Source organism: Bombina bombina, chromosome 4, assembly GCF_027579735.1.
Source record: "Bombina bombina isolate aBomBom1 chromosome 4, aBomBom1.pri, whole genome shotgun sequence".
Lineage (NCBI taxonomy): Eukaryota > Metazoa > Chordata > Amphibia > Anura > Bombinatoridae > Bombina > Bombina bombina.
Genome location: NC_069502.1, coordinates 824,071,731 through 824,093,593, shown reverse-complemented (window position 1 = coordinate 824,093,593; position 21,863 = coordinate 824,071,731). Strand labels below are relative to the sequence as shown.

Genomic DNA, 21,863 nt, shown 5'->3' with positions numbered 1-21,863 from the left:
TGCTATCTTATCAACAAACAATATCTGAAGTATGAAGCAAATTAAACAATAGAAGTAATGTTGTTTAAAACTGTATTCTCTATCTGAATCATGAAAAAAAAAATTTGGGTTTCATGTCCCTTTAAGTGTGTAATATTACAGTGTCTACTACTATTAGTAGTACTACAAGGACACAGTAATACATGATTACACACTTAAAGGGACACAAAACCCAAACATTTTCTTTCTAGTAGTCTACTTGTAAAAGTAGCCCCTAAAGGAACAGCAGTTTATCCTGTATTTTTTTTCCTGCATTGATTTGAGACTGAGGCCCCCATTTATCAAAGTCTGGCGGACCTGATCCTACAGTGCGGATCAGGTCCGCCAGACCTCGCTAAATACGGAGAGCAATACGCTCTCCGTATTCAGCATTGCACCAGCAGCTCACAAGAGCTGCTGGTGCAACGCCGCCCCCTGCAGAATTGCGGCCAATCGGCCGCCAGCAGGGGGGTGTCAATCAACCCGATCATACTCGATCGGGTTGAACTGCGGCGATGTCTGTCGGCCTGCTCAGAGCAGGCATACAGGTTATGGAGCAGCGGTCTTTGTGACTGCTGCTTCATAACTGCTGTTTCTGGCGAGTCTGAAGACTTTTGGAGCTTGATAGATAGGCCCCTGAGTGACTACTAATGAATGGATATTGGATAATAATGCGGATACAAAGAATTTGCAGTAGACTAACTGCATCAACACAATTGTAGTGTTTTTTTTATTATGTTGTGGTGTCCAGACACCTATACCGTTACAATACCTACCAGTCCAGTACCTAACCAAGCCCCCCATGCCAAATGCCAAGTGTCCCCTGCAATTTGTTTTCAAATGTAATGTACTAAATTTAAATATTCTTGTTGATTTTACATTTGCGGCTTGACATTTTGACAACTTAGTGTTTTGTTTTGTTTTTTAACACTGACAGAGTTCGACGTTGACATCATCCGTCACATATTATGTACATGTCATGCTAAAATGACAGAAGGAGACCAAAAAGAGAGATAAAAAATGCACCTAGCATTTTAAAAGCAAACATCTGGGCACATTTTGGATTTTATGAACATACTGGAAAGCACAAATTGGACAAGACACACGCGGTTTGTAAAGCCTGTCACACAAAAATTAAATACCTAGGGAATACTACTAACTTGAGAAATCAAGTTAGCCGTTTTCACTCTGAGATGCTAACACCTGCCGCCAGTGCCAAGGAAATAACAAGCCTAGCTCAGCCAAGAATTGATGCGATGCTGTCAACTTTGCCGCCCAACTCTGAAAAAGGGAAGAGAATAACCAAAGCTGTGGCAACTTTCATAGCGAAGGACCTACGGCCTTACTCTGTTGTGGAAAACCTTGGGTTTCGCAACCTGTTGAAGATACTAGAGCCACGTTATAAGCTCCCGTCACGCAGTCACTTTACAGAAAACATTATACCTGCACTCTACCACGAAACCAAAGCTCAGGTAATTGCATAAATGAGCCAAGCCAGTCGCAATAACGTGTGATTCATGGACTTCAGTCACGACGGAGTCTTATGTTACAGTAACTGCACATTACGTTAGCAAAGACTGGCAGATCTTGTCGCATGTGCTGCAAACGAGAGCAGTTTAAATACTGTTTTTGTCTGCTGTGTTCAGACTTTGCCACATGAGAAAGAGTGTCCTTTTTTGATCTAATAAAATAAAAAAATAAAAAAAAGTTCTTTTGACTGCTTGAATTTTTTTGCTGAAAACTTTAAATCATTGGCATAATTAGGGAACTAATTGTGATGCATTGTGATGCATCATGATGCATCGTAGAATCGAATCGTTGACATGATAATCGTAATCGAATCGTGAGACCAGTGAAGTTGCGCACCCCTACTGAATAGGCACCTTAAAACCAAATTCAAAACCTTCCTTTAACATCCCCCTGTCCTTGACAATATGATATCCTTCCAATACCTTCAAAATCTTAGTTACTTTCAATGGGATTCTGGCCAACCCCTGCCCCACCCCCTTGAAATCTACCTGAGCCCTGAAAGGAATTATTCTTACCCCCTTCTTTTCTTCTACAATCCAAACTGGGGTGATTACCTGTGCAGTGTTTACGAATATGTTTGTACTTACAAGATAATCCCCTGTCACAGAGCTTGCCGTTAAACGCCCAACATTCCTTCACCTCATATTTATTTCTCTTAACAATAAACGGATTCCTGCTCTTCTGCTAATTGAACTAAGCATGACCATATGTCAATGATTTTTACCCAAAAATCCTTTCTGCCCTTTACACCCGTGGCCACACTACCTCTCTTGAATTCCCCCATAGCTTGTGAAACAATCCGCAATTAAATGCAAATACTGCATCATACCTTTTATTTGCTTTAGATGAGCATCCAAAAAACATCCAGAAAACATTCAGAGTATACTGCAAACCCTTTAACCCAGTCCACAAATGAAATCTTTTTCCTAGCCTTAGCGCCTTCTCCTGTTGACTTAGTGGCAATTCAAACTCTGTTCAGCACTCAAGCAGGTATATAAGGTGTGCAAGCTGTTAGGGTATACACCAAATTCCCCAAACAAATATCCATGAGCAAACGATGCAGCAGCACCTCCAATTCTTGTTAAAGGTTTATTAAAACAAATAAATATGTCTTTGGTCCAATAAACCTTTAAGAAGAATTGGTGGTGCTGCTGCATTCTTTGCTCTTGACTTAGTGGCAACAGCATCCCTAGTAATACTAAAAAAAAGTCAAGGAACTTTCCTTTCTGAGCTTTCTGCGCTATTTTTCCTTTTAAATGTGAAGAGAGTGGTACTGATTTAACACCATTTGTTTCGTTATCCATAACATTATCCCCCTCACTTATCTCTGAATCAGAGGCCTTTTGACCCCCACCGTGCCCCTACTTTTTTTTTCATATTTGGGAATATAACAACATCAGAATCATACCTGCAACTGGAACTATCGGATGAGATAACAATACTACATTTCTTACCTTTCTTATGTACCCCCGCTCCACGAATTGAAAGTTCCTCCCTAGGCCTCACTTTGCTCGGACCGGGTTGCTCCTGCTGGCTCTCTGTTCCTTGATCTCGTTGCTCCTTAGTTGGCTGCTCCCTTCGCCCTTCCCCAGCCGTGATTCCAAATGAAACCTCCTTTCCAGCCTGTGGATAATATATGTTACTCATATGGTTACCAGCATTTAACGGCACATTATTAGATGAATCATTAACTCTCATATATAACTGCCCGTCGCTGACCTTTAAAAATGTAGCATTCCTTTGAGTGTTTGTTATTTGGACAAAGGACTGCTGGTGTATATTATTGGCCTCATGAACATATCCCCTACCCGCACTATCTCTGTGGCAATGCCTACCCTGATGCCCTGAAAAACTATTTGGGATAGCGGAACTCCTATCTGAGGCATAACGATATGACATCACCTCGCCCACAACATAGATTTTTATCATTATAGGGCGGGGCAGTGTGATCAACTATCGTATAGGGACCTACAATCTGAGGGCCCCTTCTGGTTCCCCTGTCCCTATCCTAGCTCGACCGCTCATCTGACAACCCCCCCGTTTTCCACATAGGTACGGATTTGATACTCTTTATAGGAACTCCCTTCCGCCCAGCCTAAACATACCCCCGGAGGAATGGATGCCCTCCTTGATCACATACGGACCCAACGCTGGTCTATGTGAAGCTGACCACGCCTCCCTACAAGGGGGCTGGGGCTGTTCCAGGATCGGCCAAAAAAAAAAAAAAAAACACTTACAAGCTCTGGCCCTATGACACCGATGACACAGGGCCACCCTGACCTGGGGGAATATCTGGTGAAGACAAGTCCTGCTTAGAAACAACCCAGTGAATAGGAGGGGGAGCTAGGGATTGGACAGAGTTAGATCCGGAAGACCCAGCATAAGAATGAGGACTAAAGGAAGATAAAGGGGGGGGGGGCAGGAAGGGAATGAAAGGGCCCAACACTTACCTCTGTGACAGCCTGCACAGCACTCCCTAGCCTTTCAGGAAAGACAGTTCCCTGTGACTCCATGCCTCTAACTCCTACAGTGTTCCTTTTTCTCTTCTTGGCCTTCTTCTCCTCTCGCACTGCGCTGCCCGTCCACAAATTCTCGCCATCCAGATACTTCTTAGGCATTCTTCTGCTTCTAGTAGCCATCCTGAAGTAAGCGTCCACTGGTTCAGCTGAAAGACCTATAAGCAAAAAAGGACAAAAAAAATTTCTGAACAATATCTGTGTGCATCCTGTTGCCCTGTTTCCCACAGCCATGTCACACACATACACTCACCTGTGCCGTGTCCCTCAGACATATCACACACGTACAATCGCCTGTACCTATATTGTCACATATTTCCTGCTCTGCAGCTTCTGGTATATTTATTAGCCAATTATCTTCTGTTTGTTCCATGTTCAATGAAATCTTAGTATCATTTTCAATTGAATTAATAATAAAAAAACACACACAATCTAAAGAATCACTATTTACAGTGTCAATGGTCTCTTTTAAAAACTTAAGATGAAAATAAAATGTAAACAAGAATTGTGTAATTTAATTGAATTAAACCTGAGTCTAGATCACTAGCAGTCACATCTGGAAGAAATTCCATGTAGTAACAACATAGCTGAGTTTTAGTGACTTTTGCAAATACACCCCACAGTAGCCAACCAGAATTCCCATGTTTTGTGTATTACAGTTTTTTTTTGTTTAGTTTTTTTGTAATCAGCTATATTAAAAAAGTAAAGTTGTACAAAACATAGCTATGTGTGCACAATATGTCTTATCACGTTTGACACGGTCATTGTTAACTACAGGTAGAACTCGAAAAATTAGAATATCGTGCAAACGTTCATTTATTTCACTAATGCAACTTAAAAGGTGAAACTAATATATGAGATAGACTCATTACATGCAAAGCAAGATAGTTCAAGCTGTGAGTTGTCATAATTGTGATGATTATGGTTTACAGCTCATGAAAACCCCAAATCCACAATCTCAGAAAATTAGAATATTACATGCAATCAATAAAACAAGGATTGTACATAGAACAATATCGGACCTCTGAAAAGTATAAGCATGCATACTGTATGTACTCAGTACTTGGTTTGGGCCCCTTTTGCAGCAATTACTGCCTGAAGGCGGCGTGGCATGGCTCCCCAAATCAACACAGACTGTGGAAACTTCACACTGGACTTCAAGCATCTTGCAGTGTGTGCCTCTCCATTCTTCCTCCATACTCTGGGTCCTTGGTTTCCAAATGAGAAGCAAAATTTGCTCTCATCAGAAAAGAGAATTTTGGACCACTGAGCAACAGACCAGGTCTGTTTTTCTTTAGCCCAGGTAAGATGCTTCTGACATTGTTTGTTGTTCAGGAGTGGCTTGAAAAGAGCAACATGATATTTGAAGCCCATGTCCAGGATCCGTCTGTGTGTGGTGGCTCTTGATGAACTGACTCCAGACTCAGTCCACTCCTTGTGAAAGTCCCCAACACTTTTGAATGACCTTTTCCTGACAATCCTCTCCAGGCTGCGGTCATCCCTGCTGCTTGTGCACCTTTTTCTTCCACACTTTTCCCTTCCACATAACTTTCTTTGATACAGCTTTGATACAGCACTTTGGGAACATCCAACTTCTTTTGCAATTACCTTTTTGAGGCTTTCCCTCCTTATAGAGGGTGTCAATGATGGTTTTCTGCACAACTGTCAGGTCAGCAGTCTTTCCCATGATTGGGATTCCTACTGAACCAGACTGAGAGACCATTTAAAGGCTCAGCAACCCTTTGCAGGTGTTATGGCTTAATTAGCTGATTAGAGTGGGACACTTTGAGCCTAGAATATTGCACCTTTTCACAATATTCTAATTTTCTGAGATTGTGGATTTGGGGTTTTCATGAGCTGTAAGCCATAATCATCACAATTATGACAAATCATGGCTTGAACTATCTTGCTTTGCATGTAATGAGTCTCTCATATATTAGTTTCACCTTTTAAGTTGCATTAGTGAAATAAATGAACTTTTGCACAATATTATAATATAACCAAAATATAACTACTTAACTGGTCAATTTCAAGAAAAGCATATTTCATTAAGAGATTAAGATATGAGGGAAGTGTCTTTTCTATAGGTTACCCAAACACTTTTCTGAATCTAAAAAATAAGGGGGTGATAGGGCGAGAGAGAGTCTGGAAATTATTAGTAGTGGTGAGAAGGTGTGAAGAAATGGGAGGAGGGGAGATGGTGTGGGGGTCCCCGTGTAAGTTATAGAGAATGTCTAGTCTAGGTGAGTCTCTATTTGCAATCAAATGTGGGGGTTCTAGTTTTGTAGAGAACCTCCTAATAAAGTTGGGCTCTGATTTTTATACTAGATTACCAATAAAACTTAATATTGTGATCTATGTTTAAATTGCCTTTTTAAAAATCCATATTTCTCTAATTTTGCTAAACAGGTTTTTTTGGCGTTTTTAAAATAGAATCCATTCTAATTGTTTTCATTAAAACCTTGCATATACTCACATCACAGTAACATCCCTTATACCTGACATTAGGACAAAACAGCATTAGTATTCCAAAACCCCCAATATCTGAAATGGGGACAATACAGCAGTAGTTTTCCAACAACCCTTTACCTGACATGGAGACAATACAGCACTAGTTTTTCAACAGGCCCAATACATGACATGGAGACAATACAGCGCTTGTATTCCAACAGTCCCTATACCTAACATGGGGACAATACAACACTTTTATTTCAACAGCCCCTATACCTGATATGGAGACAATACAGCACTTGTATTAAAACAGGCATTATTCCTGACATGGGAACAATACAGAACTATTAAACCAACAGCCCCTACACCTGACATATGGAGAATCCAGCACTAGTACTTAAACATCCCCTATACTTGATGGGGACAGTATATCACTAGTATTAAAACAGACCCTATAGGTGACATGGGGGCAATATAGTACTAGTGTTCAAACAGCCCCAATACTTGACATTAGTCCAATACAGCACTATTATTCCAACAGCCCCTATACCTGACTTGGGAACAAACCAGCACTAGTATTTAAACAGCCCCTATACCTGACATGGGGACAAACCAGAACTATTATTCTAAACTGCCCTAATACCGGATATAAGGAGAATATTGCACTAGTATTCCAACAACCCCTATACCTGACATGAAGACAATACTGCACTAGTATTCCAACAACCCCTATACCTGACATGGGGTCAATACAGCATTAGTATTCCAACAACCCCTATACCAGGCATGAGGACAATACTGCACTAATATTTCAACAGCCCCTATACCTGACATGGGGACAATACTGCACTAATATTTCAACAGCCCCTATACCTGACATGGGGACAATACTGCACTAGTATTTCAACAGACCCTATACCTGACATAGGGACAATCCAGCACTAATATTCCAACCAGCCCCTTGACTGACATGGGGACAATACAGTAGTAGCATTCCAACATCACTCAATGTTCTCCCCAGACCTTTTTAGCGGGTGCACCCCCCGGATGATTTTACTGACCACAAGGCTAAAATTTCATGATTCAAATAGAGTATGCAATTTTAAGAGATTTTCCAATTTACTTCTTTTAACAAATTTTGCACAATCTTTTTATATACACACTTTCCGACTCCTACTGAGCATGCACACAAGTTCATAGGGTATACATATTTTTAGTCTGTGATTGGCTGATTGCTGTCACATAATACAGGGAGCAGGCAAATAGGGAAAAAATACATTTGTCAGAAAAAATAAATCTACTGGTTAACGCACTTGTTAATTATTTAATCCTACTGTATTTATTGGTCCTTTAAAGGGATACTAAACCCACATGTTTTCTTTCATCATTCAGATAGAGCATGCAATTTTAATAAACTTTCTAATTTTATCCTATTATCAAATTGTCTTTGTTCTCTTGCTATCTTTATTTGAAAAAGCAGAAATGTAAGCTTAGGAGCAGGCCCATTTTTGATTAAGCACCTGGGTAGCACTTGCTGATTGGTGGCTACATTTACCCACCAATCAGCTACCGCTACTTAGGTGCTGAACCAAAAATGGGCCGGCTCTTAAGCTTACATTCCTGCTTTTTCAACTAAAGATAGCAAGAGAATGAAGAAAAATTGATAATAGGAGCAAATTAGAAAGTTGCAAAAAGTACATACTCTATCTGAATCATGAAAGTAAACATTTGGGTTTAGTATCCATTTAAGCTAAAATTAGATAATATTAAACATGTTCAATTTTTATTGCACAAATTATCATTAAAGGGACAGTATACTATAAAATTGTTTTTCCCTTGATGTGTATCCAATTACTTTTATTTTACCAGCTGCAGAGTATAAAATGTATGAGATTTGCTTTTTTTAAGGTTTATTTGTGTATATGAATTAGCTGATTTTGTGTTTTGAAGCCACAACCTAATAAAATGGGTTGAGCTTGAAGGTATAATCAGATCTCATTACTTTATCACATTGTGTTCATATACCTGATTCTTTATCTTATATCTGTCCATAAACCAATCACCGATACTTGGAAAGAACAATAGAAAATTAACATTTTATTACCTTATATCTTCTATAACCCACTAGGAGTTTAATTTTTTCTACTGGCTGTGTTTACACAGCTTGGCCTTGAGGCCAAAAACTTTCAGGATGGGTGGGGATACCAAAGTCTAAATCAACTATTTCAAATGCCAATATAAGGGTAATGGAAATACTTGTAAACAATTTTATACACTCTAGCAGGTAAAGTTGATTATTGGGAACAAATAAAAGGGGAGAATTTTTTTGAGTAAACTGTCCCTTTAAATACATGTATGTTAAATTATGGAATTAACTTGTATTTTGAATACCAGAAAATAATATAATATTAGAAAATATTACACTACACTACCCCCACCTGGCTACTTCATAATGCCACCTGCTGGCAATTTTTTTGTGTGGAGAAAACGGAGCACCTATACCTGACATGAGGATAATACAGCAATAGTATTCCAACAGCCACTATACTTGATATGGGGACAATACAGCACAAAAATTCCAACAACCCCTTTACCTGACATTGGGACAATACAGCACTAGTATTCCAACAGTTCCTACACCTGACATAGGGACAATAGAGCACTAGTATTCCAACAGGCCTTATACCTGACATGGGGACAATACAGCACTAGTATTTCAACCGCACCTATACCTGAAATAGGAACAATACAGCACCAGTATTCCAACAACCCCTGTAAACATGCACAGACACATTACATAAGCTTCTACACACACACACCCATAGAGTCAAATCCTGATTACTTTATACAAACATATACAATATTACAGAGAGGTCCATTGTCTTTCTTACTAAATGTGAACAGCTGAATAGAATATGCAATTCGACTGGGTACACTATTGCACACTTTATTCAATTTGTATGGTAATCATTGTTGCCACTTCTCATCTGGGCGATTATCACTAATATTGCCATTTTGCACATGTGTATTTTGCTTTCTGCATCTGCTTGGTTGATGCTGTATTTAATGCTGTGGTAACTTTACTTTAACTCACAATATACAGACAGGACATAAAGATGGGCAAATTTAAAATAACATAGTGCTGTGGGATTTATTTTATGCTCCTACAAAGTGTATTCGCAGCTGATCATATGACAATAGTAATGATTATACTGTGGTAGATATAAATGTCAGCAGGCAGGCAAGAGGGGTATACGGAACACTGTCAAACTACTGGTCAGTGCAACTTAATTCTGAAAAATACAACCTGCTTCCCAAATTATGGGTTGGCAGGGGTTAATCAATTTGTGCCTTGAGTATAAATGGGCTTCCTCTGCTATACCTAACTAGTCTATGATTAAGCACCACTAGGTTGTGCAAAACACGTAAGACTTGCCCTGTGTGTTTGTACTCTGTCTGAGGATACTCCATTTTATATTTGTTTCAATAAACAGAATTAAAAAACAAACAAAAAAAAAAAAAAACTTTTTCTCTAACGAGTAGAGTCTGCTCCTCCGTGTGCTCCCCTATAAATGTCAGCAGCTGTATAGGGCCTTCCTGCTTGGTATTATTATATGATATGGGCTGATATAACTGAACACTAGAAATGTGACAACAGTTGGTGAGTATAAGGCTATATTGCACTGTGACACTCAGTGTATGATTGAGGTGACACCCTGACCAGTGATATAATGTACAGTACTTTCACACTACAAAACCCAGGCAACACCTCAAACAGAAGACATGTCACACACTTGCACCTATCTGCACTGCCGCTGTAACACGTTTCCTGCATTGGAGATTCCAGCTGACAAGTTACACTCTGATCTTCTGTTTTCACAACTATGCCAGTATTAAAGGGACAGTAAACTAGGGGGGGCGTGTCTAAACTGTGACCTGAAACAGTTGCATATTCCTAGACTCCAGGCGAATCTCCATAATCCGTCAGTTAAAGGAGTTCAATTACAGCAGAATAGTCGAATATATCCACTGCAATATCATAGCATATAGCCGTGCCAAACATATCTTGCATTGGGCTGTATTAGTGAATCTGGAGCTTGGCATCAGACGTTAAGGGCCTGGCAGGACACAGCAGGCAACCATACCCCCCTCAGCAGGCCGAGGCATTTTGCCTCAAATGAGCACACTGATCTACCACTGTGAGCAATAACAACAACTTGGACGATACACGAAGAGGGCTGATTAAAGAAAGAGGACAACAAACACTTTTTCAGCAAAACACAATAGACATAATAATAGCAGCAGGACCATGTGGCGTCGCCAGTATGCATTGGCTAAAGCTAGAAGCATTATTACAGCATTTAATGGATCGTGCTCCGATAGATTATTTAATGACCCGCTGCACAATTGAGACTGCAAAGAAAAGAACACCACATGAAACAACAGAGAGAGTTTCTCCTGTTCCAGATAAATCGGCAAAAGGGGCCTAGACACACCGAGATCACTTTACCTATGGAGCACAGACAGCTATGCAGTTCAAAATTGCTTGAGTCATCAAACAACCCGCCAAGAGAGGCCATAGCAGACACAGATTCTCCAACACCAAAGACATCAATACACGACCTTCCTGCAACACAGAACGGTCCTTTAAAGAAGAGAGGATCTCTGTCACATACCACATCTTTAAAGGGGTTGGTGGTGGACCCCCAGAAGACAGGTTTTGCAAGACAGAGACCCTTCAACTGCATCAGCAACTTTGACAGAGGCAAGACAGGCTATCCAATCTGCGGAACATACCCATAACCTGTATGGTAAAATACGAAATGAGGCCATCTTCAGAGAAACTCTAGAGGTAAATAATATACAATCCCCTTTGCATCCAATATGTGATGGAGCATATTTGCCTCGAGAGTCTTAAGTTAAAATAGAAGTCCGTTCATTTCTTCAACCAAAGTCCTGGGGATAAAGGACTGATCCCAAAATGACTAAAATATAACCTGTAATCTAGAAAGATTAGTATAGATATTTCATTAACACGTAATGCAGATTGTTAGTTTTGAATAGTATTATCCAATTTGTTTCCTCTTATACAATTGTTAATTTAATATTTGCATTTACAATGCTGTATTTAAGCCTTAAACCTTGTATTAAGATGTTTGACAACTCATTGATAAGAATATATTACTCGGTCCAAGAGTGACCTATTAATTTGTTGAAAAGGGAAAAATTGTAAACATTTTTGATCAAGTATGATGTGAATATTTTATGATTTGCTTATCTTTTCTTTTGTATGATGTATACTCTTTGTCCTCAATAAAAATAAAAATAAAAAAATAAAAAAAGGGACAGTAAACTTAAAAAATAATGTGATATAATTCTGCACATAGTGCGGAATTATATAACATTATCTTAATGGCAGCTTTCAAAATCAAAAGCTTTGAGATATTTTAGCTCTCAAAGTTGCACTTACCTTGTCTTCTCTCCAGGCTCTTCTGATCAGGTCTTGGTTTTAAAAAGCACTTCGCGGGCGTGCTGTCTAATCACAGCACTCCCAATCGCGCCATTGAACTGAATGTAGCTCGCTCCCGCTCTGGTCTGGTAGCGGGGGCGAGATAGATTCAGTTAATTTCAGAGCTTAAACGTACATATAATAATCTGTAGATTAGATAATGTTCCACTACAGTCATAGATTAAAATAATAATTATATTGCAAAGTACCAGTTGCCATTTTATCCCTATATTAAGTCATATTTATTAAAGGCAAAAATAACTTAATTCACAACAAATCAGAGTTTTCAGAATACAATTTGATGAACTAGAGGGTGAGCAGAAGGAATAGGGAGGGCACAAGTGTGTGTACCATTTACATGAAGCAGAGGGTGAGAGAGAAGGGAAGGCATGTGTGTGTCCTTTAGATTAAGCAGAGAGTGAAAAAAAAGGGAAGAGAGGGCACGCGCATGTGTTATTTCACTAAAAGCAGAGGGTGAGAGAGAAGGAGACAGAGGATGTGTGTGTGCCATTTATATGAAGCATATGATGAGAGAGAAAGGAAGAGATGGCATCTGTTTTCTATATACATAAATCAGAGGGTGAGAGTGAAGAGAAGAGAGGGCATGTGTTCTATTTACATAAATCAGAGGGTGAGAGTGAAGAGAAGAGAGGGCATGTGTGTGTTCTATTTACATAAATCAGAGGGTGAGAGTGAAGAGAGGGCATGTGTGTGTACTATTCACATGAAGCAGGGGGTGAGATAGAGGAGACAGAGGATGTGTGTGTGCCATTTATATGAAGCATATGATGAGAGAGAAAGGAAGAGATGGCATCTGTTTTCTATATACATAAATCAGAGGGTGAGAGTGAAGTGAAGAGAGGGCATGTGTGTGTACTATTCACATGAAACAGAGGGTGAGAGAGAAGAGAGGGCATGTGTGTGTACTATTCACATGAAACAGAGGGTGAGAGAGAAGAGAGGGCATGTGTGTGTTCTATTTACATAAATCAGAGGGTGAGAGTGAAGAGAGGGCATGTGTGTGTACTATTCACATGAAGCAGAGGGTGAGAGTGAATAGAGGGCATGTGTGTGTACTATTCACATGAAGCAGAGGGTGAGAGTGAAGAGAGGGCATGTGTGTGTACTATTCACATGAAGCAGAGGGTGAGAGTGAAGAGAGGGCATGTGTGTGTACTATTCACATGAAACAGAGGGTGAGAGAGAAGAGAGGGCATGTATGTGTACTATTCACATGAAACAGAGGGTGAGAGAGAAGAGAGGGCATGTGTGTGTACTATTCACATGAAACAGAGGGTGAGAGAGAAGAGAGGGCATGTGTGTGTACTATTCACATGAAACAGAGGGTGAGAGAGAAGAGAGGGCAAGTGTGTGCATGGTATTTGCATGAAGCAGAAGATGAGACAGAAAGGAACACAAGGTATGTTTATGAACCAAACCAATTGTATTATTGCCATCTGTCTGTATTGAGGCTCATTTCAGAATCTGAGTTTTCTAACTGTGAAGCTTATACCATAGATCACTCACCTGCAGAGACATCTGATGGCTGAATATTCTGTACTGCATATGTTCCTGTGTCTAGATGTTTATCACTGTGACCTGTTAGTTCTAAAAGAGAATAAAATTAGTTTCCTTTGCTAATCATGCAACAATGTACAATGTATTCTAATTTTCCCTGTACAAAAAAGTGTTAATATTTATGTTGGGTATAAAACTTGTTTAGAATCAGAGAGCTCATTAGATCACACATAACTGATTCACTGTAGATTTACACTCTTTCAGTTACTTCTGTAGTGCATGTGCATTTCCTGAGTGAGATATTTATTACTACACAGCGTTACCTGAGCTCTTGTTTCCTGGGATCTCCATAGTCCTTAGTGCTTGGTGAGTCTCCATCATGACGTCCTTGTAAAGCTCCTTGTGTCCCTCTATATACTCCCACTCCTCCATAGAGAAATACACAGCAACATCATCACACTTTATAGGCACCTGAAACACACACAACTCATTCAGCGCTGACACAGGGACTGGTTCTGTCACACACTTTTACTGACAGAGCCAGGATAATGTTACTGAGAACATACAGAGGCACAGACAGCAGGTAGGAAATACACACAGGGCCAGATGGGTCAATAAGAAGAATTACTGAGCCCTGACACTGGTATAATGTCACATTCCCTAGCAGTGCTCACACCATTCTCCAGAATTGCACATTCTCCAGCAATTCAAATTTTCTAACCATAAGACCAAGGGCTGGAATGTGACCTTTAAAGTCATATATATGCCCCCACTTATCCAAACTAAATATTACGCTCTAGATTAGTCAAGAGATACATTAGTCTGTGCTACAGGTAATCAGTATTTCTTGACTGGGTATTAGAAGTAGAAAAAAAGAAAAAACAAAGAGAACTTTTGCTATATAAAATAAAAACTCCAGACTTTATTTCAGGAACTTATCCATCGTAAAAACGAACATCAGACCACTAAGCACAAAATCTGCACACACAGTAAATATTGTATGTATTGTAACAAGAAGCTTTGGCAACCACTGTCTTCTAGGGTTTAAATGCAAAAGAGGACAATCCAGTTAACGTTTTCAAAACTTTATTTTCTTTCAAAATAGCAAGGTGACTTTAACAGCAGCAGTTTGTTCACAGGTAAGGCAAAAGGACAAGCTTCTCTGTACAAGCTTCCAAAACAGGAAATCTCTGTCTGCATTGTCTGCAGCAACACAAATGTCCTTCACAGAATGTAACAGCAAACAGAAATCCATCAAAACATTTAGTACATATTTTTCACAACACATCAGATCAGGCCTCCTGCCTGGCTGTAATCTACTTAGCTAGAGAAATGATTCCCATTTAACCCCTAGTTAATGACAATGGACGTACCTGGTACATCAGTTGTCTAACAGAGTGCTGGAAGCGATCACAAATGCTTCCAGCAGCTCTGAGGGTATTGCAGTGATGCCTCGATATGGAGGCATCCTGCAATACCACTTTCCAAGCTTCCGATGCAGAGAGAGCCACTCTGTGGCCCTCTCTGCACCGGTAGCGATGGTGCCAGTGTCCGCCGGGTGTGAGGGTGCGCGCGCGTGCGTGCACGATGCGCGTGCGTGCACAATGGGTGAGTGTGCACGTGAGCGTGCACTGACACCAATGAATGAGGGCAGAAAGGGGAAAAAAAAAGGGAATTTTTTTTTTTTAAATATAAAAGGATCTGGGAGGGGGTGGGGGTGGGGGTATTGTGGGGGGCTGCTACACTACAGAAATAGTTTTTAAGTAAAAAATAAAATAAAAATACTTTTTGGGGGGTTTTTGGGGCCAAACTGGGTACTGGCAGACAGCTGCCAGTACCCAAGATGGCGGTAATTAGGTAGGGGAGAGGGTTAGAGAGCTGGAGGGGGGATCAGGGAGGTTGGGGCTAAGGCAGGGGTCCATCACAGCTAAAATATTTTATTATTTTTATTTAAAAAAAAAAAAACTCTTTTATTTAGTACTGGCAGACTTTCTGCCAGTACTTAAGATGGCGGGAACAATTGTGGGGTGGGGGAGGGAAGAGAGCTGTTTGGGAGGGATCAGGGGGTGGGATGTGTCAGGTGGGAGGCTGATCTCTAAAATTAACCCTGCAAGCTCCCTACAAGCTACCTAATTTAACCCCTTCACTGCTGGGCATAATTAACGTGTGGTGCGCAACAGCATTTAGCGGCCTTCTAATTACCAAAAAGCAACGCCAAAGCCATATAAGTCTGCTATTTCTGAACAAAGGGGATCCCAGAGAAGCTTTTACAACAATTTCTGCCATAATAGCACAAGCTGTTTGTAAATAATTTCAGTGAGAAACCTAAAATTGTGAAAAATGTAAAGTTTTTTTTTTTATTTGCTCGCATTTGGCGGTGAAATGGTGGCATAAAATATACCAAAATGGGCCTAGATCAATACTTGGGGTTGTCTACTACACTACACTAAAGCTAAAATTAACCCTACAAGCTCCCTAATTAACCCCTTCACTCCTGGGCATAAAACACGTGTGGTGCGCAGCGGCATTTAGCGGCCTTCTAATTACCAAAAAGCAACCCCAAAGCCATATAAGTCTGCTATTTCTGAAAAAAGGGGATCCCAGAGAAGCATTTACAACCATTTGTGCCATAATTGCAGAAGCTGTTTGTAAATAATTTCAGTGGGAAACCTAAAGTTTGTGACAAATTTTGTGAAAAAGTGAACTTTTTTTTTTTTAATCACATTTGGCGGTGAAATGGTGGCATGAAATATACCAAAATAGGCCTAGATCAATACTTTGGGTTGTCTTCTAAAAAAAAATATACACATGTCAAGGGATATTCAGGTATTCCTGACAGATATCAGGGTTCCAATGTAACTAGCGCTAATTTTGAAAAAAAGTGGTTTGGAAATAGCAAAGTGCTACTTGTATTTATTGCCCCATAAATTGCAAAAAAAGCAAAGAACGTGTAAACATTGGGTATTTCTAAACTCAGGACAAAATTTAGAAACTATTTAGCATGGGTGTTTTTTGGTGATTGTAGATGTGTAACATATTTTGGGGGTCAAAGTTAGAAAAAGTGTGTTTTTTTCCATTTTTTCCTCATATTTTATTATTTTTTTTTTTAGTAAATTATAAGATATGATGAAAATAATAGTATCTTTCGAAAGTCCATTTAATGGCGAGAAAAAAGGTATATAATATGTGTGGGTACAGTAAATGAGTAAGAGGGAAATTACAGCTAAACACAAACACTGCAGAAATGTAAAAATAGCCATTGTCATTAAGGGTAAGAAAATTGAAAAATGGTCCGGTCATTAAGGGGTTAAACCATAGGAGCAGTAATCATGAGCCACACCTGAGTATAATTGTCTTTAACAGCTGTAAGGTATTCACAACTAAGAAACACTAATCACTTCCCTGGGGTTTCTTAGCAAAATGGCGAAGTGAAATGTATTAAACTTGGTCTAATATATACTGCCTCTATCACCAAACCATGTTTTCTGTCACACTTCCTCCCCCCAGCTCACACTTGGTGGAGTGAGCGACCATAGACATTAAAGAGTGTACCCTTAAAAGACCATCCGCATTGCCCTGCAAAAGACCTGCTCTGTGCTGAACAATGAAATGAAAAGGCTGTAGACTAAGAAACCATCTAGTCACTCTTGCATTCCTCTCCTTATTCTGACTCATCCATTTGAGAGGAGCATAATCTGTAATCAACCTGAATTTCCTCCCCAACAAATAGTACCGAAGAGACTCCAAAGCCCACTTTATAGCTAAACATTCTTTTTCAACAATAGAGTAATTTTTCTCTTAATGGTTTAATTTTCTACTAAGAAATAATACAGGATCAGAGAAGCTCCACACGGAAGAGGCACCGCACCGACTCTCATCGCAACAGAGACCTACTGCCGTTGGAGGGTGAGCGCAGGGTAAAACTGGACTTTTTTTTCTTTTTCTTCTTTTTTCTGCTGAACTGATAAAAAGAAAGGGAGTTACCAAAGCTACTAACCACTTGAACCTGTATAAGTGAAGGCTGGCTGCTGGGATCTACAAAGCTTATATTATTAAAAAGAGGGAAAGAGGAGGAAGAAAAGGGGAACAAAAAAGCCACAATTAATACCCTACTTAGAGGTGGAGTATTATTCACCAAGTAATAACCTCTGAAGAGACATAGATTCAAATATATAGGAGGAAAAACAAAAACAAACAAGAACTACATGTATTTCGTGAGAGTGCTTCAAACTCATGAATTGGTTGCCTTATATGTTACATATTCCTCCTTCTTTGAATTTGGAGCTCTGAAACTAACTGATTTTTCCTTTTTTTTTCATTGTATATATGCTAGTTATAATTATTCGCATATGATAACTGTGTTTTACAAGAATACCTGGGTATTAACAATACTGGCAACCCCCTTAGGTTTAAAGAGGTCTCTTTATTTAAGTAAAGTAAGGGAAGCGGTTAAGTCCTTAAGGTACAGGTTTAAAGACAAAGTATAAACCAAATAGCTATACTTAAGGAAAGTTAGGGGTTTGACCACAGAAAGATTTGGAAGGGATGTACCTTCTCTTCTGAGGTGGTTATAGTGAAAGGATTGTGCAGTCTGTAAGTTTTTTATGATACTGCAACTAAGTGGTGACAGAGTTGAAACATTTATTATCTCCACATAAACTAAAACTCTCTGGAATCTATATACTGAATAAATAGACCCACAGGTTCACTCCAAGAGGAATTAATGGGTAAAGTTTATAACTCAGTAAGAATAAACGATATCTAGAGTTTGTTATAACTGATGAGATTGTGGCCACTTGGGAAGCAGACCATTATCTTCATAGAAATTTACAATTCAATTCAGTGCTAAAAAATTGAATAACCAGGTGTTTGTTTCTTATAATATTAATTCTGATCTTTTCTTTTTGGTACTAGAGACTAGATATAGACACAAGGTAAAAATTCCCAGAGATCAGTAACTAATGCACTGAAGAATTGTTTTGTTACAAAGATTGTTATAAATTAATAACATTCTTGTGATTTGGAGAACTAATCTGGCACCCTCACATTTTCTATACACGATCGCAGACATAAAATAATCTTAAGTGTTAATATTCAGTCGGGGTCTGGCAGAAATAAGACTTTCTTATAAAGCTTAAGTGTAAATATCACAGATACATAAATAGACACATTGGTTAGGGATAACATATAAAAACAACATACTCTAAATTTTTCCACTACAAGTAGATGAGCAAACATCTATAGGATAGGCATTTCTGCAACGGTATTAACCACCCTTAAATCGTCGCCATCTCCTGGTCTTTCTAGCACTTCCTTTTTTTTTTTTTTTCCCTCACTTTTCATAGAACAGTGACACATACCTCACATATCACTTCCCAATCTTTAAAGAACAGCACGGCAACACTTTTTTTTTTTTCTCCTCACTCGAGAATCCCTCGACATATCACTACTACATGATCACTTTTTTTTCTCTTTTATGGATAAATTTGTCACCTCCCCCTTTTTTATTTTTTTTTATTTTATTAATGTAGAAAAACATGATTACAACAGTGAATAATAAGTTTCAACAAAGAAAGAAAAAGAAAAACATTACATAAAGTGTTGTCACTAAGGTAACTAAGGATCTATATTTTTCTTCTGAGTCTTTAACACCAAGGTTAATTTAATTTAAAAAGGGCACAAGTGCCAAGATCAATTCAGCTTAATGGAGGAAAAAAAAAAAAAAAAAAGAGAAAAGGAAGTCCCCCCTCTCCGCCTCCCCCCCCTCACATTTTTACGCAACTAATTTTTTGTATAATGATACACAAAGTTCATAAGAACTGCACGTTGTGATTCAACCACTGACTTTCTAAGTATACATACTAGTTTTGCATATGCAGTAATGAAATGGCATGTTGCTTTAATCTTTTGGCAAGTGTAGTACAACAAAAACTTCCCAAGTACAACTTGTTGGTCAGTGGAAAGTGACCGACCTATGTGTTAGGCTAAAAAGATAAAGTGCTATTGGCGGCAAATTATGGCAGTATTTTTAAGTTCAAACTTGCGATAGTTCTTTAGTGAGAACAGCAGATGTATGAGTAAAATAAGACAGGTATAATCTCACCGCTATTGCCGCTCTACGTCACACCTCTCTAGCCGTCCCAATACCAGGTATGGATTCACTCCTCCGGTATCCAAACATACGATTAAATAAACAGATAGGGTTACCTGTATTGAGATTGATCACAGCCACAGGCCTTGGTGCAGGTAAAAAAGACTTCTTTATTCAAGTAGAATTCAACATTTACAGGGTGAACAGACTCAGGGGTACATAGAGCACAAACGTCCGACGCGTTTCCTGCCCGGAGGCACTTCGTCAGGGACTTACAAAGTCAAAATACAAACAGCTTAAAAGGGCTTACTTGCTTACGTAACAAAATTAGCACCTGCTCATTATGGCTGAAAGTGCAAATGCTGCCGTCTATGGGAATTTGCTACTGCTGGATCCTAAAGAACCAATTTGAACTGATCGGCGAAAGCAACAATGTGTCCATAGTGCCATATGTATATATATCTTGTATCTATATTGGTGAATTGCACAAAAGACACATTGCAAATGTCGTAAACCAGTAACTTATTATGATAACGTTTTCCCAAAGGTGGCAGCCAAACACAACAGAAATTGCACTAAACACTATTCGTATGAGCAGGTGTCAAGAAAAACATAATTATTTTCAAGCTACAAATTCTAAAAAGAATAACAATGTTATTCATGCAATGTACTTCGGACTCACAGAGGATTCAAACTGAGACGTTTTCACAAGTCTCTTGTATAAATTTAAGATGTTAAAAACAAGTTTTTAGGATTTGAACGGTCTTTGCAAAGGATATTAAATGTTACACATTTAGAAAAAAGTTTAAGAACTTATAAAGAAATCAGTTCTTTTCCTTGGCTTGCTTTGTTAGTTACAGTGTAAGTGTGAGCTAGCTGAACTCTTAGTGAAAAAACATAAATTTTATTAAAGTGATGTGTGCAAGTGTGATTGAGAACTAAGACTTAAAATAAAGGAATGAATGTGTGAAGTTGAAAAGAATGTAAGTGATTGGGAAGAAAATTAGATGTGTGACCCCTCTGAGCGAAAGATTTTCTTAAAGTAAAATGTCCTATAATGGATCATATCTGCCATTAGCCGGTGTTTATGTAAACTCAAAAATAGTGAATAAACTATGTGGCCCATAGAATTAATAATATGTCTTAAAAGGGATCAAATCTAATATTAATCCGCGTCTATATAAACAGTGAAATGGTGTATAAACTGTGTAAATATTAAGATTAATGTGATATTTAATAAACAAATGGAGCCAAGATTTAAAAGTAATAAAACTAAATGTGCTGTAATTGAGACCAAGGAGCTCTGAGGGGAAAATACTTTAACAGGTATGCTTCTTGATTTCTCATGTGTATGTTTATAACTTATTGTAGACTATTTAGACTATTTGTATCATTGATGTGGATAGTCTAGTCTATAAAGTATCTAAGATCTGTTATCTTATTGATGCCATTTGGAGTACCGGTCATTAAATTAAATATCCAAAAGGCCTCTTTTTTATTCAGCTTGGCCGTTCTATCTCCACCTCTAATATCATAGGGGGCGTGGTCTATGCCTTGAAAGCTGAACATGGTACTAAGATTGTGATCATTAACTGGAATACCCAGAGAAATGAAGTGTTCAGCAAAGTGCTTGGCTACTGGGGTAGAGGGAGGGTCGTGTTTAATGGAGAGCAAATGCTCCCTGACCCTGTCCTTGAGTAATCTAGTAGTCCTGCCTACATATTGTTTGCAGCAGATCTTGCAATTGATTAAGTAAACCACAAATCTAGAATTACAGTTGAGTCTAAATCTAATATCAAAACATTTGCCAGTGATTTTGGATTTAAATTCTTTGCCAGGGAGCGCAAATACACAACTCTTGCAAGGAGTCTTTTTACATCTGAAGAAGCCCTTTTCTGGTTGTAACCAAGAATTATTATTTTTAGTTGAAAAATCTCTGTTCAGATGATTTCCAATAGTTCTTGCTTTTCTACTGACTACCCTTATGCCCTGACTTTGTAATGAATCTTGTAATAGGGCATCTCTATCTAATACAGGAATATATTTCTTTATGATGTTATTGATGCTGTTAAACTGTCTACTGTAGCAAGTAGAAAAGGTTATAGGTGGATTCTGACTTTTCCAGTTGCTACTGTTTTCGTTATGTGATCTGGTTTTTAGGGTGTCCTGAAGGAGCTTATCTCTGTTCATGTTTTCAACCTCTTTGCTAACTTTTTCTAAGGTGCAAATG

At 38.8% G+C, this 21,863-nt stretch overlaps 1 protein-coding gene across 1 annotated transcript in view; it reads right to left on the bottom strand.

The window, feature by feature from the left end:
• LOC128657916 (oocyte zinc finger protein XlCOF7.1-like) overlaps positions 1-21,863 on the bottom strand; it is a 72,845-nt gene that overhangs the window by 3,036 nt on the left and 47,946 nt on the right. The window contains exons 4-7 of the mRNA XM_053712343.1: positions 13,866-14,013; positions 13,552-13,632; positions 3,999-4,222; positions 3,003-3,171 (exon numbers count right to left, since the gene is read on the bottom strand). Coding sequence (XP_053568318.1) covers positions 3,003-3,171; positions 3,999-4,222; positions 13,552-13,632; positions 13,866-14,013 — 622 coding nt within the window. The remainder of the gene's footprint in view (positions 1-3,002; positions 3,172-3,998; positions 4,223-13,551; positions 13,633-13,865; positions 14,014-21,863) is intronic.